This window comes from Lipophrys pholis (assembly GCF_963383615.2).
Source record: "Lipophrys pholis genome assembly, chromosome: 8".
Taxonomy (NCBI): Eukaryota; Metazoa; Chordata; class Actinopteri; order Blenniiformes; family Blenniidae; genus Lipophrys; species Lipophrys pholis.
In genome coordinates this window covers 25,620,205-25,639,916 of record NC_137630.1, presented here as the reverse complement: position 1 = coordinate 25,639,916, position 19,712 = coordinate 25,620,205, and the positions used below count along the sequence as shown (strand labels likewise).

General features: G+C 41.1%; 1 protein-coding gene across 4 annotated transcripts in view; it reads left to right on the top strand.

The window, feature by feature from the left end:
- Window positions 1-14,497: 14,497 nt before the first annotated feature.
- Window positions 14,498-19,712, top strand: part of LOC308113062 (chemokine-like protein TAFA-1) — a 31,486-nt gene continuing 26,271 nt past the window's right edge. The window contains exons 1-2 of one of the 4 annotated variants that reach the window (XM_080468975.1): window positions 14,498-15,065; window positions 16,191-16,332. In XM_080468975.1, the coding sequence (XP_080325101.1) occupies window positions 16,194-16,332 (139 nt within the window). In that variant the 5' untranslated portion in view covers window positions 14,498-15,065; window positions 16,191-16,193. The remainder of the gene's footprint in view (window positions 15,066-16,190; window positions 16,333-19,712) is intronic. The other 3 variants (XM_080468977.1, XM_080468976.1, XM_080468978.1) reach the window with 3 other exon arrangements.

Here is a 19,712-nt window from a genome sequence, read left to right as displayed (position 1 = left end):
AACATCTCACCTCATTGCTTCCACACTCTGCTGAAGAGACAAGAAAGAAGTGAGCGCGAGGCATTTTTAATAAGCTTCACCCCTGACTACTGCTTTTGAGTTCAACCGCAGAAGAGCTTTAATTAAAATCTCGTTTCAACAGGTAGGAGTGCAATTCGCCTCAGCTGCTCACGATGCTTTCAAGATCAGTAACTCCAAACTATCCACTTCAAAAAACAATTACCAATGAAATATAACTTGAGCATCACAAAAGTTAATAGAACACAGAGTCTCCATTAGTTTGAAAAGACCTTAAAGGCTTTTGTCTTGGAAGAGTGTTGAAAAATGGCAGCAGCCAGGCTGCTCGATTGACTTTGGTTTTCATTCCTAACAGAAAGTACAGAAAACAGATGTCAATGAAGGACGCCCGTGATAACAGCCAAGGAAGCATTTGTATGGTTGGATTTTGTATTACACTATAAGGAAACCATCATGACTTTAAAATAGGTTGATTTGCATTCCTTTGTAAAGATTCTTAGTTTTACGATATAAAGACACAGTTTCAGTTACAGACAGTTGTCATGACTTGAATGACGCCTTTCCTGGAAATGACTGACTCTTTTTTATATGTGATTCAAGCTCCGGCAGTCCTCAGTCGTCGCAGCGTGCTCTCCTGCACACGACCACTGAATTTTATCATCTGAAAAGTGGCATCGGGGATTGTGCGTAGATTACGGTATAAGTATATATTTGGGAAAGCCCATGATATTTAATTAAATGCTTCTTTATTCACACAGTGGTTACAATTACAATGGACCAGCTTTCCAACCAGATAAGGAAACCTTGCAACAATTGAATATGACACCTTACACGAGCCAGTTTCTTAATTGTTTTCAGATCATGTAGTTTATTTTCATCCAATTCGGTGCCAACAGTCTGCTGCTACACATGGCCCGTTGGATCACAAAGTATGTGATTATCCACAGCTGGAAACGGTCTCTATCAAGCGCACTATTTGTTCCTGTTTGGACATTATTTGCTGAGTGCTCAGCTGTTAAAAGAAATTTTGTGAGCCATTTAGAAATAGATGAAACTGCACATTATTGGCTGGTTGTGGCCCCATTTTAAGGATTTACATTCCCACTTGAAAAACAATCCGCTTCAGGCAATTGCTAAGAGAGAGAAGAAGGAAGTTGCGCTGAAGTGGGGTAATTGGTTCTGGTACTGTCAAAAGGCTTTGTTGAAATGTGTCCTCCAAATTAAGTTAGAATTTGCCATGTGTGGGTCACTGTGCTGGGCTACATGTTGCATTGCTGTAGATTTAAAGCTCTCAAAGACAACATGCATTTTCTGCAACCGCAAAAACGAATCTCCTTTCCAAACATCCAGCGCTGTATTTACTCTGACTTTGCTTAGATTTAGGGATAGAAAGTATGCGTTGAAAGAAAACACTCTGCCATGGCTCCAGTAATCGATACTGACTGTAATGAAGAAATACAGCAGAAGTGCCTATAAAGTTTAACACCTTTCAGCTTGAGGGAGTTTAGATTTTGAGACATTTTTCTTTTTTTCCCCCCTTTGCAGGGAGTCGTCAAACTTGTTGACACCAAGAGAATTCCACAATAACGACAGTTTGTAAGTCAAACAAGGCGCAGCTTTCCAAATAAACATCACCTTCAAGTTTTATTTACACAGGCTACCTTTAATTAAAACCAAAATGGAAAGCTTAATCAACACAGCAGGAATATAATTAAAGCAGTAAAACTATTTTGATTTTTAAAAATCACTCCCAAGCTGAATACAGCGCAATAAGATTGAATTAATAATGTGGTCCGATACAGATACACGGCAGGAAAATAAAACAAAAAAAAAAACCCAACCTGTGGCTTTGCATTGTCAAAAGAAACGTACCCTCGGGAGCCACAGTGCAATTAGCGAGGCTTTATTTTTCCCGCTTCCCAATCATAAAAACAACAGGACAACTGAGATGGGATTTAGGCTTTACACAGTCACTGGGAAAAAGAAACCCTCATAAACAGACCTCCTGTCCTCTTCCAGGTGCACGAGCTCAAGTATCGAACAGAAAATGTTCTCCTGACGGTTTTTTAAAAGTCAGCTTGAAAAATTATAAATTCATTAGGAGACCAATTAAATCCCGCCACCTGAAAAGTGCAGCATAATTACACATCGCTCAGTGTGTAAAGCCCCAGGAAACCTTGAGGGACGCACAATACAATAAGTGTTGATGATGTCAAGTTTAACACTTTCCCTTTTTTATACTTTGCACTCCCGTGTTTCTGCCCAAAAAAAAAAAAAAAAAAGAATGCTATAAATTTATGGAGCAGCTAAAGTGCAGAATTGGGATCCAGCACAAATGAGAATCTTTCTTCGCTAAAGCATATTTCTATTATTGTTTCTCTTTAATATCACTGCCAGTTCATGCTTCAATTAAGTGGCCAGGAAATGAATAATAAGAAGTGAAAAACACAAAAATCAAAAGCTTTTCAAGGCAGTTAAAGTAAAAAAAACAAACCAGAGCAGACATACTGCCTAGAAAAAAGAAAATCCTGAAATAGATATGACGCTGCTGCAAGCTTATGGATAATGATGTATTTATTGGGGGCAACATTAACTTCACTTTTGCTGTGTTTGTGGCGATGTAGCCGAAGTCCGTCCTCATGATTGTGCTTCATTTGGCGAGTTATTTGGGATCCACTGGACTGTGCAGCCGTTGTCAAACTGAGGAACTCTTGCTGTCTGCTCTCAGTGACAGTTCGACTGCGGCCACAGATTGGAGTCTCGTTCCAGTAATAATCTCTGATTGTTTCAGCTCCGGCTCCTTTCCTTTCGCGGCGCGGTCTTGTGATCTGTTTGACTACGCGACGCGTGCGGAAATATATCCGTCAGCCTGCGTCTTCAAACAAGATTTAAATTCACATCACATCAGCCGCTCCGTTGCCTTTTTGTTTGGTGTCACCCTTGTAATCTCGCCACTGACAAAACCAATTACAGATCTCAAAACGCTTACAAGCTATAGATTCATTTTTCCCACTTCATCTATGAAATTATCTTTACAGTAATTATTTTGACGGATTCGAAGGAGGCTTGGCAAACAACTGGAGTTGCCACTTTCCTTATTATGAAGACGAGCATGAATCATCACCTGAGGGAGCTAATGCAACAGAATGACAAACAACATAATTCACCAGCTGATTCCCGTGCAGCCAGTCAGCTTTAATGTATTGTAATGTATTCATAAGGTCGTTCAGTGGTGATGGATTGGCTGAGCTTTAGAAAGTGGGAGGCAAATAAACAAATTTGCTAAGTCTTTATCTTCCTTTACTGCCGCGGCACAGGATGCACCACCTCGCGCACAGCTTACACTGTGTCAGTCACGCAACTGAAATGAGACAGAGACAAATAAAACATGCAACATAGGTCACTATAAAATGCTTCAAAGGTCAGGATTTACATGCTTCTTCTGGGGTTTTTTTTCCCCCTCTCGCAATGGGCACACGCCTAAATTATAAAACAAGGCCTTTCTGATAAATTCATTATGTTCGGAAACAGGAAAAATATGTTGAAAGCCGCCCGTGCTTCTCTTCGCAGACGAATCAACCAGCTTATATAAACAAGCGAATAAGCAGAATATACAGAAAAGACCTGAAATTAACCTCATCATCACAGAGTGAAGAGCATGATTGCAAGCACTGGCAGCATTACACAATGGCATGTTTCAAACAGCAGCCCTCTCAGCTGTCTAAATAGGATGATTGCTGCTGGTCTGAAGGGTCCTTCAGTGACAGGAGCTTTGGAGGAAAAAGACAGGGGGAGAGGTAACACATGTGGGAGGTGCCAAATAAAACATTGCTGATGACGGAGGGGGGGGGGGGGGGGGGGGGGGGGGGGACATTGTCTGGGTGTAGTTGCCATTTATTACTGTCTTCTCTCTGAGCAGCAGCTTTCATGGCCAGGTGAAGGACAGAGTCAAGGGAGGACATCCTTTGTTGCAAATGGCTGATCCTCATTATCCTTTAACAACATGATGATTTCATTTATTCCTCCATGGAGCTGAAGAATATATCACTAATAGCAGCTTTTTATATTTTTTTTTTATCAGGGTGTATTAACAGGACAAGACTCCCACAATTAATCCGTTGTGATGTGACACATTACTCATGCACCGGCCAGACAGGACAGATGCTCTCGCTCAAAGCATTTGCATTACTTTACTCAGTTTGTTTTGCATCTCCTTGACCACCGATGATTTGTAAAATTGATTTATAGTCACAATAAATCACTCACTCCCTTTGTCTTTGATCCAGAGTGTCTCGCGGTGGGTGAGCATTGCTCATTACAGCCCACATCTATCGCGTTTTTAATTTTAAATTTTTTTTTTAAACTCTTGTCTCATCAACCTCCGTGTGAACCCAAGCGTCAAACCCATGTAAACTAGTTCATGACACCGAGTTTGATTTGATTAGCCAATTATTTCTCCTTTTTAAAAAAAATAAAAAAATTCTTTTCAAATGGCATCTCCGCGGGGGAATCTTTGCCAAACATCTTTAAACAAATCATGAATTGTAGGGAGCTCTTTCTTTCTTTCTTTCTTTCTTTCTTTCTTTCTTTCTTTCTTTCTTTGGCTCAGTAAAGTAGAAGTGATGATATAGTTTTCTTCAGGAGTGGTCAAAGTTGTTGGCATGTTGACATGGTTGTTATTCTCATAACTTGTGTTTAATGGGGGGAAAGTCCCCATAAAACTGCACTGTAAAATACAGTAGGGAGAACAAAGAAGGGGCTCTCACTCATCTACAGTATACTGTATATGTTGTTTTCCACTGTTGAGTTATGGCAATAGCACACAATGGATGATAGGACCATGGACTTATCAATAATGCATAAGATAGTAAGAGAAATGACAGGCACTCTGCTGGTAGGTTCTCTCCAGAAGCAGGCCATAAATTTGCAGGGCAATAATAATGACTCTTCTCAGGGAAATAAAGGCCACCCTCTGCTCCCCATAGTCATAAACCTGACTCACTCTTCCATTGGTTGGAAGAAAAATGCTCCCTCTCCCACCACACAGGAGTCATACACAGGAGGTACTTCAACCAGCCAACTTGATATGCAATCATCTCTCTTTACAGAGGAAAGAATACAATTTCAGTTTTTATATTAGCTATTTTCCCTATTATGCCTGTGGAGGTGGGGAGAAATAGTCAGCAGAGTAATGATGAAATGAAGTTCACTTGGGAAAGTATTCAAAAATGATTTTGAGCAATTTTTTATTTTATTTTATTTTTTTTACTTTAACCATCCCCTAATCCTGTTGTGCAGCCCAGTGTGTTGTAAAATTCTCTATTCTATCATGTTTTCATGCTTTTGTGCCGCTGAAAGTCGAGGCCAGAGGCATAGTTTTTTAGTTTGTCTGTTTGTTCATCCCAACTTGTGTGTGCATCTGTCCATCCGTCAGCCTCATTCAGTCTCAGAAACATACGGAGGGGATTTCATTGCAAGCAGCACATGCGGTGCATTCTTATGGAATAAATTAAGTGTGTGCAAGTCAAACGTCAGGGTTTTGTGTGTTTATCCTTGAATTCAAACAAATGAGCTCTTATAGCATATTTAATAGAGCAATATGATGAGTTGGTCCTGGTCTATATAAATATGTAAAAGGTTAAGTTATGAGGACAAACATGGCTTTCTGGTTATTTCGCTCCATAACTTGAGCGCAGATGAGGGAAATGAGACAATTCTTGGTTGAATCAGCTAACTCACAATAGTGCTCCTCATGAGTGATCAATTTAACACAGCTTGTGTGTGTGAGGCGTCCATGTTTTGGAATTTGCAGCTTTTTCGCAAACAAGGTGCTTGAGACATTTTATCAACGTCTTCAATACATCTTATTACTGAGTTCTCACTGTGAAGAAGCACAAGCTCAGTGAAAAGTTGTTGTTTTGGTTGGAGTTGTTTCGTGCCGCAAAACTAAGGGAAGGACGTTGCTGAGAATTTGATGAGATTAATATGAATCTGCAGTCACAGAATAGAGTTCAAATCTTAACCTTATTGAAGTCATACAGTATATGTTTTTACTGAAAACCACATGTGGCAACAGTCTGTATTTAAAGTCCAAATATATCCAGTTAAAAACCTGTGTTGAGGTCAAGAACAGTGTATTTGTTTGAATTTACTTCAAAGTTAATGGTGTGAGTTTCACCTGAGGTACATGAGAAGTGACAGCACCCTGCTTCGCGTAAATTTAAATTCAAATTATTTTTAGTGTGTCTTTTTGGATTGTTGATTGCTATGAGAGGATTATTAAGTACCCCCCCCCCCCCCCCCCCCCCCCCCCAGCAATAAAAAGAAAAATAATAATAATTCAGCAAATGGGGGATACATGGAGCAGACAGAAGGTACAGCACTCCATCCCTCTCTGTCCCTTTATTACATGCAATATCTAATAGTGAGTGCTGGTGTGGACACAATTTGTTTGCCAGGACAGAAGACTAATGAGTCTGCCCACAATGCTTGCCAGCTACGACTCCCACGGTACACTTTGACACAGAAGCCACATCAACTGAAAAAGACGACGTTGAACAGATCGAAAGCTTAAGGTTAATGCTGTTCTCCGTGCATTTATGATGCTGAAAACTCAGAAATTTAACAGGTGGAAAGTTCAATTTACCAGTTGGGAGCATTCACATGAATTGTTTTAGTGAGCTAGGTAATTTGGACATTAAGAAATACAATTTGTCACACGGACGCGAAGATCCCATCACGTTGATCGATGTCACGTTTGCCTCCCTGAACTCCTGAAGTTCTAAACTTTGGCTGATTTTCTTCCCACAGTTACTCATGAACGCTCCATCCGCCTCTGGCATGTAACTGGTCTTTTCTCTGGAGCTGCAGCCAAAGCTCATGGGTACTACAGTGTTTGGACTTGTCTGTAAAGGTCAGGACTCTACGGTCGCGCAGTGATTAGCACTCTCGCCTCACAGAGAGAAGGTCTCCAGTTCAAGTCTGTGTTGGGCTTGAGGGCGTTTCTGTTTCGATTCGCATTGGGTTTTCTGATTGTTCTTCTGTCACAGTCCAAACCCCCCCCCCCCCCCCTCCCCCATCATTTCACTGCAATATAATCCTGACTTGGGTAAAGCGGTATCAATGAATGGATGAATGTCAAGGTCAGACAGGCGCAAATACACTCTTAATGGAAACACACTAATCAATAAGGTCCCATAAGTGGCAAAATCAAACACTTTCAGTAAATATATAAATGCCAAATCTTTCAACCTTTAAATAAAACTTGTTCTTCAAATGCTCTTGGCTTGTGACGCATCATAATGTGTTCACAGGGAGCCAACCACCGCCACTGATGTTTCTCCAGCTCTCCAAGTCATATTCCAGCAGCAGTGGCCCAGAACAAATACTCTGGGATGGAGAGTACCGAGGTGGGAATCCATAATCAACTCTAGTGAGCTGCCTTTGGAGTGCAAACAGCAGGTATCAAACAGTTTAGGGTCCATTTGTTGTGCTGAGTGCTTTCCACAAAAGGTAGCACGAGACACTTTGACCTTGTCAGAAAGGTTACTCCGTGATTCTGCTGAATCTCTTTTAGCCTGCAGAAGAGACCTGCAGGAATGTGACATATCTCTCTCGGATTTCTTGTATCTTGTATACCTGAATCATGTATTGTCAACCTGCTTGTAACCGTTACCTGATATCCAAACACATTGGACAGTTTTTTTCTGCTCTTGCATGAGTGTCAGTCTTAGAACTCTGTATTACATAAGGTAATGGTATTTAACAGTAAGACACTTTTGTGCATCCCATGCAAAGGTTTCTGTACAGATTTTATCTGGTGCTGGCTTATATAATATCCGACTGCCAGAGGAACATGACTGAATGATTATGCACTATCATTCAGGTGCTAATGTAAACATTTGAAGGGCCAATGTGGTTTCATCTCTGGAGACGCACACAGGCATCCATACAGGACTGGAAAGTTCAATTACACAAACAGCCAACAATTTTAAGTGTGTGATATAATGGAGCCAACATGACTTCAATGTGCCATGTCAACCATATGAACTGAGGCGGACACAGTAAAGGAAATGAAAATGATTGATTGTGACTTTGGGAGGAAAATGCCTTCCCGCAAGATTCCCCCACCCTTTTTCTTTTTCAAATCCCCTTAAAGAAACTGTAATCTCCCGGTTTAATGTTGTCATATCTAGGTCTGCAATCTTTTAAGACAGCAAATGTAGGAGATGTACATCACGCGAGGAATGTGCTATACATTTCAAGGCAGTTATTAACACGGCTGCGTGCACTTAACCCAGATAACTACTGACTGCTGATGACATTTTTGAAGGCAGGCATAAAAGCCACCTATTGTATTAGCGTTTTTTCTTCACCTGGATGCCATAAGAGGGAGCGTTTTTTACAGTAGCAAATCTCAGGAGGCACAGAGGCAGTTACTGGAATGGAACGGTGAAGCCCGGAGCCAGAAGGCAACAGCATCTGCTCTCTCTGGAGACTGTCATCAGCAGTTTGGGCTAAAAGAATGGCTACTTATGTTGAAATGTCTATGTGCCGGCTTATTTATTTATCTATTTATTACATTTTTTTCATTCCTGACATTGCAATACAGTAGTTCTCTTTGTTAATTTGAAAATTTTCATAATGTGCATGCAATGACATTTGACTTAATGGTGGGATCAAATAGCGTAGCTCTCAGTAAATGTCAGTCGGACTCAGGAAATAATGGAGGAAAGAGGCATTTGCATTTCAAGTTTATAAATTAAAGCTCAAAATAATAACAGCAAGGCGTGTAGTGCGCTGGCGAGCCAAACAAAAAAAAACAACCAAACGGTGAGCTTTATTATTCAGTTTTCTCATATCACACTTCAGGTGTAGAAAGGTTTGTGTCTGGGAAGGTAATGAGTTGTTTCGCCTGAGAGAAATATGCCTCTCTCTTATCCACGACAAAGATATAATGGAAAAGATTAATATCCTTAAAAGAATCTATTAAATGTTAAGATCAACTGATGTAAAAGGTGAGACACTCAATTTCCATTAAACATGAGAGGAACCGCGAATTGAAAAACATCCCGCTCAAGCCTTCAGTTATTTTTAATAGCAGTTTGGGCTGATTCTTCCCGCTAAGACATTAATACTCTACTGAATAAGATTCAAAGGCCAGATTCTCACACTGCCTTCTATAAAGATAATCTTATTTCTTACTTGGCTGAACTTGAGAGTTGGCTCCGGCAGATAAAACAGACACCAACCGTTTCCCATTGACCTTTCCAGGAGGGAGCCGAGTGCTTAAGAAAACAAAAACACTCAATGAAAATGCAAATGGATCACTTGAAAAGCATTCCCCCTGCTATTTCACTGTAAGTCATTTACTGGCAGTGATTTATTGAGCCCAGAGAAAAGGAATCTGAGTTGTTAAACCAACAGCAAGATAATATCTTCTTTCTATTATTGAATCTTTTGAAACTGTTTGCACACCACTCGTCTTTCTCGTGTCAGGGCTTTGCAGCCAAACAGATCGTGCGCAGGAGGCCCATGTGAGGATTTCTGTGATATTATAGCAGGAATGCCTTTAGAAATATCTGACTTTTATCTCGAAGAAAGCCCTCCTCTGTTTATTGTTCAAAAAAAAAAAAAAAAACAGGCATTGTGTGGTGATGCATGACATGATCTCCAATATGACATGTTCTCCATGTCTGATAGAAATCGGCCCCTTCGGCATGATGTCATTGCAATCAGGAATAATATCATTTTAAAATGTCACTTTTTTTTCTTTCTTTTTTTTTTTTTTAAGGCAGCTAAACCTTTTGTTTTTCCTGTTATGACAAGAGGAGGCACAGCTGAGGGGGAAGCTAAATAGAAAACTGCTCCATAGTTCTTCCTGAGACATCTTCAGCTCTCCCACCCTGAGCAAAACACAACGATTTATTGACATTTTTCCTCTGCTTAGCCACCCTCCAGACACGGCAGCAACCGACACCTTATCTTATAGGGATGCCATTTGGAAAGGGAATTCAACATGGAGTCGGACAGGCGCTAAGAGGAGATCTGCAATGCTGCCATTATTTGTAAAATATAAGACTTCATGCATGTCTCTTTGCAAATGGTAGAACACGTGTCACTGTAGGTGTGTAACATCCAGGTCGAAAGCCCCTTGGAGCTTATGGGCTGTCTGTGTCTAGGCCATATCTGTGCCAAGCATTTTAGATTTAGCAGACAACACTTGCAAACATTTTTACAACAAAAAAAAAAGAAAAGAAAAAGAAAAAGAAAGAAATCCTTTTTTCAAGGTTTCTTTTCAGAGAGCAGCCGTCAGAACCATTCAGGGAGGAATCCATTGAATCAGCAGTGCATGAACCTTCTTCAGACAGAAACTGGTGGTCCGCAGGTCAGGGGGAAAAAAGAAAATATGTTTGATTGGTGTGTTTGCACTGCAAAGATGATAGATATACATTCAAGGGCGTTTGGGTTGCTTTTAATTTTTTTAATACGACAGGAAAGTTTGTGCTATACTATCAGCTAAGCTGTGAGTCAGCCTGAATCTGGGGGGGGAAAGAAAATCAACATCCTATTAAACATGAAAGTGAAGCATAATCACAGTGGAGCGCGATTCTCAACCAGAATGGAGTTCACTGTACTTTCACATTTGCGAGGGTTACTTGTGTGCCTCCTGTAAAAACTGCAAATCAATTATCTGGGAACAAATGCTTTTTAGAAAAATGAAACAGAACAAGGATATGGCGCTGGTGCCGTTCACTCGACAACGTTTTAATTGAAAATGCATAGTTTTTTGGGGTTTTTTTGCGTTTTCATTTCAAAAAAGTTTCTTTTTTACACGGCAACATTTTGAAAACGATGTTCGTTGTTGTTCACTCGCGCATGTGCAGAAGAACTATAAAAAACGTGTGTTTTGCAACTGTTGGTTGTCAAGGCAATGGCAAGGGAAAGTTATTTATAGAGCACCATTCAGACGCAAGACAAGCCACAGAAATACGTGAAAGCAAGCAATTAAGAAGCCTTAATCTTAAGCGATTAAGAGTGTGAAATACTTTAAAATCTCTCACATTCTCCCTCATTCATCCTTTTCACTGGATCAGCTTTACTTTGCGCTTTTACCACATTGGTATTTGGCGCCCCACGTCACCCACAAATATCACGTTGTCTCGTCAGAGAACCCACTCAGTGTTCCGTTGGGAGGTGTTTTGATCTGTGCGGTAACTGTAACTGTGATATGTTATCAACGTATGCGTTCCCAGCCCGGTCATGTCCGGCGGGCAGCCACGCCAGTTTTCATTACAAACAGCGACAGCAGGAGAATCACAATCTCTTCCTGCTGCAAGAGCAAAAACTGTTCTGACACCAAAAGGGTCACAATCACATGATATTGTACATTTCAGCTGCTCAACAGGACAAGGGAGAAAAGAAAAAGTAAAGAAAAGCTGTGTCGTCGTCCCCCCAGTTTTCACAGAGAAATAATGAGAGCATTTTCGAAAAGTTGCGTTTTCGGTGGCTCTGAGCATCATTGTCGACACCCAAGACTTTTCTTTTTCTCACTTGTCCTGTAAACGGGGCGGGGACTTCACCTGGAACGAGCGACAACCAAATAAATGTCAAAAGTAAAGCAGGACTGTCACCTTTCACTCATAAGGCAATGAAGCTTGCATCATTTGGTGCTGACTTTGGTGGAAACCCAGATATCTTGTGTTTTGAAAATCAATCGTTATTTTTCGACGGCTGACCAGCAAAAGTTTGTTACCGGGCGACAGTTGGCGCCTTTCACTTTGACAGCGGAAGCTATGCTCATGTTACGGAAGCTACGAATACATTTAGCATCAGTCATTATGGTGTCACATTTAATTGTTGGTTGCACTGTGTTCCTGAATTTGTTCAGTTTGGCTTGCTAAAACATGAAGATATAAAGCTCTCTGTTTTAAACCACGCGCACACGCACACGCACACACGCACACATACTCATACAGGTTCTGGCTCTAAAACCGAAGTGACTTCAACTCTTTCAGGTTTAACACAACAAATATTTGATATCTAAAATTTTAATAAAACTTTTTATGATTTGGATACAAGTCAAGTCCTTTAGAAAATAAATAAATAAATGAATAAAATAATAGTCACTGGCTGCGGTTTTGGTGTATTAAAGCATCAGATCAGATCAGATCAGTTTCTGTTTAGTGTTATGTGTTTGCTTTGAATCATTTTCACGGGAAACTAAGCGAGTCGAATCTAGTGCCTACAGACAGAACAACTTAAGCATTGCGGGATATTTAATGCCAGGCTCCTCTCAACAAAACCAATTTGGTTATGCATTAGTTTTCCACAGGGAGAGAGAAAAAAAATTATAATTTTAATTGTTTCAAGACTTTTTGGATGATTTATCCACATTCTAACCCACAAAAATCAAAACGAGTCTGTAATAGAAAAATAAAAAAGCTGGTCGTTTGTAAAGAAACAGCAAAGTGCACTGGTGTACAGTATATGTACTACCTTCAGTAGGATCCTCGCTACATGAACAGTGTCCTTCATACAAGTACTGGCTCTCTGATGCTCAATTCACAGATTTTCCACAACAAACATTTCCTAGTTAACGTTGGAAAAAAACAAAAACCTGCTAGAGTTTTTTTTGTTTGTTTTCATGAGGTTGTGACTTTAATGAAAATGCATTCAGAGTAATTCAATAAACTTTCATCAGTTCATCTTTTCTGGCCTGACCTGAGTTTTAATAGCCTCGGTGTCGTCTGGCGTCTCATGAAAAACACATTTTGTGGCGTCACCCACAGTGAGTGCAAACATTCACCTTTGACCGTATAAATGGAAACATACTTTGCATTTTCGTAATTGCACGAGTGAGTCGCAAGTTTAAAGATCAATAATTTTTTTTTTTTTTGCAGCAAAAAAACAAACAACAAAAAAAAAAAAAAAAAAAAAAAGATCAATAATTAGATTGATTTCAGAGGTCTGTTTGAGAGTCTTTTCATACCGTTTTGTGTGAACTACCAGGTGTATTTGGTATCAAACTGATACACTGCAGGTCATTTTGTTCACTGTTTTGTTTGTTCACACCTACTTTCTTTGTTTTTTTCATAGTGCAAACACACATTGATTCCCACTTCTTTCTTAGTGTCGAACGCTCTGATTTTCAGTGTTTGGCGTGAACATGTTTTACTTTCATGCAGCACTTTTTGAGAAAGTAACATGCTCCTTCTTACAACAAGTGACAAAACATCAATAAGCCTTGGTTTGGCTGCAGCTTGGCTGCGGCTCTGAGGTTTGCTTTCACCATGCATGACCACACGTGACACGCTCAGTACGACTGATTTCAGTCACAACCAAACACTTTACATATCTCAGAAGAAAAGTCCAGAAAAGTTTCGTCCTCACGAGTCAAGGCACGGTTTCAACTTGGGAGGAATCTCCATGAACAATTAACGACTGCCCCTCATCACTGGTAACTATTGTTCTGCTCCAAACGACTCAGCCGTTGATGCTATTTGGCTTCTTCCTATACGGTATCTCCCAAACGCCCTCTGCACACAGTTGACTCTGCCGGAGCCGCAGACGTTTATGCTGTGTTATCACTGTTTCTACATCTCAAGCAGTTTCTTGCTGTTCCTCTCACTTCAAGTATTCTTCGCTCCCTCGTGAAACTGGGAGTGCGCCGTTCTTCCCCGAACAAGCATCAAAATAGAAATGTTAAGTCTTTATGCCATAGAGATGGCAGTGTGAGCTGCAGGGCCTAGGGCATGTTCTGCAAGCCAGTGATTAAAAAAAAGGAAAGAAAAAAGAAGTCCAGACACAATTCAGAAGTCGAGCTCGCCATATCGTGAAGGTGGCGGCGAACAGGGAGGATCGACCTGTTTCCCACTCATAAAGACAAGTACTGATTTACGCCAAATAACAGCACTCACCTCCCTGCCTCCCCTATGATCACTATTATGTCTCCATCCTTGTCTGAAGAACTCCCCCACTGTAGGTGAAGATTACCTTCAGCTCAATGGACATTATGATTTCCCAACACAATTCGCTTTCAATTTTTCCTTTTCTGCTCTGCATGTGAAAACATGTTCTTTCCTAATCTTCTTTTATGCACCTTACTGTAACCACGCCAAGGAAAAGCTCGGCGCTGAGGGTTTACTTCTATTCCCTTTCTCACAGTCTTCTGTCTGGTGAGATCAAATCCAGACTTCCAGCCTTAAAGTTTCTGGGATTAACTCCTTATCACTTCAAAAAAGAATAAAAATAAATAACATTAAACACATTGAGTCTCCCAAATGTAGGACGGAGCAGAAACTTACAAGAAGCGAATGGAGTCAAAGTAAATGTTGTGCCTGGGGAGAGAAATAAAGAAAATCCTTTCTAAATGTAAATAATTGCTAATCATGTGGTCACAGCCATGTGAGAGCAGTTCCTGCCTCCTCTGATGTGCATTTGTCAGAAGCCTCCCCATCAGGTGGATTCCCTCTTTGCCATCTAATCCAGAGGCAGTCTGGCTTTAAGACATGTGATACAGTCTTTACACTCGGCCAGGCTGTACGGGAACATTTGTCTCTGAGAGCTTCGCTGAGGAGGGACTCAGAGAGCTGCTGCTGCTGCTGCTGCTGCCGCCGCTGCTGCTGCTGCTGCTGCTTCTCATTGGAAGGATGCGGACGGTGGAAGGAGACATTCCACTACAGTTCATTAAGGAGCTCTCTGCACGTGCCTATAAATGCGAGGGGGCAAATGAATTCAGTGTCAGCGGGAGCGGCTCCTCAAGGGAAGCAGTGATATTTTCAAAGGTGGATTTGAAAGAGCTGTAAATCTTTTTTTTTTTTTCTTTTTCTTTTTTCTTTAATTTCCTCCCCGACTCCGGCTTGACGGTCATTTCTGAATCACTGGACTGTTGCTATCAAAGTGTGGAGCAGGGACGCAGAGTCACCGGAGTTTTTCATCCTCCAGCCACATTCAGAGTTATTGGATGGGATCAACATGAGCAGAGACATGGATGGATTTAAGTCATTCTGTTGAGATATTTATACACTCTTTGTTGGATTGCTCAGGTGAGATTCTTGTTTGTTTTCTTCTTTTTTTTTTCTTCTCTCTGCATTTGGACAAAAACTAATTTTTCTCCTTTTAAAAAAAAAAAAGGGAGGGGGGCTTTGGTTTTTTGCATAAACCTGACAAATGCATGTATTTACTAAAATAATCTGAGCATATTTGAATAATTTGTGCAATTTAGAGCGCCAACATCTATTTCTCTTTATTCTTATTCCAAGGCATGACTCAATATTGATTATTCTGAATAATGCACGGGGCTATTTATCTACTTTATGATTATTTCATCCTGCTAAAGCCTCTCACAGTCACATGAAGACAAAGACATTCGACACAGTACTAATTGAAGCTTTGCATATTTTTTTCCCCTCCTTTCTAAGGTTGGATGAAAGTTTATAGGCTCTCATTAAGGTTTAAAAATAATGTTTAATTTGAGAATGTGAAAGGGGGGGTGGGGGATATGACAAACATTTTAAATTTCTCTTTCAAAGATTTCTTCCCTGTGACCAGGAGCATTCCTCGCTGTTGCTCTATCCCCCCCCCCTTATCTAAACAGTGCAGTGAAACATTACAAGCTTTTTGATTCCTATTACTGCCATGTCACTGTCACATTATTCTGACAGATACAGAAAAGTCTCGGCAGCCAGCTGCTCGCAAAATCTTATCTTTCTTTAAGTTTGATTTGGGTTTTTGAGGCAGGAGCACAGCTCAGGAGTTGAAGGGAGCCAGCCTGTCAGGGGAAATCTCTGCTGCATGGGGGAAAAACTCCCCAGGGATCACTCCACATTTGCAGTGTTGTGGCTCAGGGACAAGACAGGGCAAACTGGGAAGAGGAAACAGTGAGGAACTCATACTTATATAATCATGCTAATGATAAAATCAGATGACTAAAAAAAAAAAAAGAAAAAAAAAAGAAAAGATAAACAACTCCACTGAGGGGCGTTAAGTCTAATTACACACAGAAGTGCCTGTACAATTAACTGGATGTGTGTGTGTTTGGATTTATTGACGTGTCTAATGAGGTTTTTTTTTTTTTCGTTTTCTGTGTTTGCTTGAGGGTTAAAGGTTGAGAACAAAATGTTTTTTTTTTGTTTTTTTTGTGAGTTGATTTCACCTCTGCTGGTTCGTAGCAGATGTGTCCTGTCATGTCCTGGCTGCTCTGCCTGTGCCTCTGGGTCAGCGTGACTGCCATCCAGCTGTGTCAGGCCACGTTCTACGACACCATCCAGCAGCATGGGACGAGGCCTGGGCGAACCACCATTCACATGATCGGTGAGTTCCTCGCCACTTGCCACAGATTTGACAAAAGCACAAAAAAAAACAAAAAAACGAGGAGGGCGTGCTTCCTTCCTGCCATTGCCTCTTGGGTACTAATCATGTGTTGGTGGTTGTAGTTACCTAAGAAATTAATGAAGTTTCAACCTCATTGTAAAATGAAAATGTCTGAATTGCAATCTTTATCGTGTTAAGTCATTGCTTTCATTAATATATCAGTGCCTAAACAAATTACTTAGCGGGCACATTGTAGGGAGGCTCATTTTCATTAAGATTTGAACCACATAGCTTTTGAATTTCTGCACTGCTCCGTTCTGGCAATGAACACACTTTCTTTCTTGAGCTATTACAGTTGATATTCATGCTACGCTGCTCCTTCTCAATTTGATCTGTGCGATTGTGGCCCTCTCTGAAATGGCAGTGAATAGAATATGACCGAAACATCGAACTTTTTGTTTTCGAGGGGCGGATGTGAGCCCTGGTTATGGTAAATAATTATGATCTCAGGATTCAAGAGAGGAGACGAAGCTGAACGCTGTCAGAACTTCAAAGGGGAGAAAGTAGCTGCATGAGCGTGCAGGTCCTTGGTGTCTGTTATTTCCTCGATGCGCTGGTGCACCTCGAGCATATCAGCAAGGGGTCTTTTCAATACTCTCAATACTGTGAGTCAGAAGACTTCCTGTTCCAACACCTTCATTTCATTACCGGAGCCCATGCATGTGTATTGGGGGAGAATAAGTGGAAAAATGTAAAAAGGAAAGACACTCGCAAATAAGATATCTACTCCAAAGTCTTCTCATGTCAACAGAGGGGAAATTGAATTAATATTTCAAATGTCAGAGACCTCTTTGGAGAAAACAAGTTCAAAGAGAACAATTCGAATCCTTCAGGACCCTTTGCTACTAAAAGTGTAAATGCCCTCTCATTCCATTTACCATAGTCTTCACTCCGGGATAAATGAGATGCCAGTTTTATGAGAGGAGGATGGGATGCCTGTCTGGATTGATTCTGACACAGGGACATTTGTTCTCTGCTCTCTGTTGTGTGCCTGTTGGATTGGTGGGAGGATTGGGGTTGACGGGTCATGAATTGGTGGCAAGAAGGCCATTGGTTGCAGACCATTGGGCCAATCATTAAAGGCAGCAAAATGCCACAAGTTCACCGTGAGTGGTATTACCAGAGGAAATCGAGATTACAGAGGGTGAGAGATCGGCTGTGTCCTTGCCAATAGAAATTTAGATTCTCTCTGGAGATGTATCGAATCATTCTTGTGTGATTCGAGGGGCAGTTATATTGTGACATGGGCCTAATATCTCAAACATACACAAATAGGAAAAAGCCTGAAACTACGTCAGACATGAAAATGTCTGACGAGCAGCAATCTCGTGCAATTTCCACATTTTCTTTGACACAAGTACACGTTTGCGGCCTTATTGCAAAGATTGTGTGTCCAAAAGCCCATTAGCAGAATGACCCCTTGTGTATGCTCAGTGATTTGCACAAGGTGGCCTGCTTTTCCCGTCTAAAGCCTTACTTACAGATTGCTGCCTGCCACTCTCTCAGATATGCTCAGGGCTGTTCTCTGCCTTTGCCGGTGCAGCGAGCGTTGCTCTCTGCGGCATGATTCATAAGGTGCTGTATTCATTTGGTGCAAACAGCGTGAATGGTGCACAAAAGAAAGCAGATTGTGTTTGTCGTGCATCCGTAAAGTGCCGGGCAGAGATGTTGCTTTCGGGGTCACGTATTCCTCAACCTCTGGACGTGTCCAGAGGAAACCACAGAGACTATTTTTTTTTCTTTTTTTTTTTTTTTAAAAAGTTGGCCTTTCTCAACAACACAATCACTTCGCACTCGCAGTTGGTTTGAAAACTGATTCCGGGCAGGGCTGTGCAGGTGATAAAATCATTAACGCCGTAGAAGGATCATCCCAGATTCAGGTAAAGACTGAGATATACAGTATGCGTCACTGCGCAAAGGACAAAAAGTGTGTTGAATGTGTTGAGCAACAGTCTATTTCCAGAGGAAGAAAGAGTGCCATTGGTGATGCAGTGCAACGTGTGGAGGTGTTAGCGCAAAGTACGACAAACAGTAGACAGTGGCTGCCTGAGGTGGCCTTGCTCCATCCTGAACTCGCTCCCACCAACAGTTGGTTTTGCAGGGTCGAGCTGTTCATAACTGAAAGGTCACAGATTTCTCTCCGCTTGGCGGATAATCTCAAACCTACATACATATATATTTTTCTTCGCTGTAAGACGTGTGTCTGCAGATGAACAGGCATATGGAGACGTGGTATGCAGAGCAGCAGGACTGGGGGTTAACATGGAGAAGTAACTCGCTTGCAAGTATCCCCTGTATATTATAATTAATTCAGATCCCAGTCATAAATACTTTACTCTGTGTTATATCCATTTCATTGTCTTCCTCTCTCCTTGCACTGTTACCCCCCCCCATGATCGTCTTTCATTGTTACCCTTCCTCTTTAGTCTCTTCAGTAGCTCTCAGTGCACATTCTCACCAAGAATGGATTGTGAATGTTAAGCAACGAAAGTATCATTTTCCCCTTTAATACACTGAATGCAACTACAGTTTCATTTCTTTGAAAGTTAAAATACCACGTAAATCCTGCATGTCTCCCTTTCTGGAGCTTAAGCGAAGACTACAGGATGAGGACTTTTTTTTTTTTTTTCTTTCTTCAATGTGCTCCAACAAAAGAAACCACTCGCTTTAAAGAAGCTCGCAATGAAACAAACATGAAAAAAGGATTTTCGGCTGTCACAAACAAAGGTTGTATCCTCTACGCACTGTTTTAGACACTGACAATTTAATAGCCTTATATAATGCATCCTGGAGGCACATTATTTTGACATACATCTTCCTCCACCCTTCCTCTAGACCTCCTCTCAACCATGCTCGCACTAGTGTCATTGCTGCTTCGCTGCAGTGCCAATGGGAAGTGGCGTGCAGCCTCAGCCCGAGGCCGCTCCACATCTGGAGCTCAAGCAAACCCACTTTGTCCTGATGTTGTTACACATGTTACTGGGATGTTGAGGACCGCCGGACACTCTGTGAAACACTAGAAACTTCTTATATAGGCTGAAAAAAAGCAAAAGAAATATCATATTCCTATGAGTGAGAGAAGCCTGCTCGGGCGCGTTGTATCATATTTCAGCTGCAGTGTGGTATTCAGGAAGTTTCTTTGGTTAGCCCTGCGAGTAAAATATATTCTTAAGTAAACGAATCTAAGGACAATCAGTGGCCTAATTTTTACTGTATGCCTACAGCTACAAATAGGTTTTACATATTCTACCATTTCCCATTTATTTGCTCTTTCAGGCTATGAATTATTCATTAAAAAAAAGAGCTCCTCTAAGCTTGTG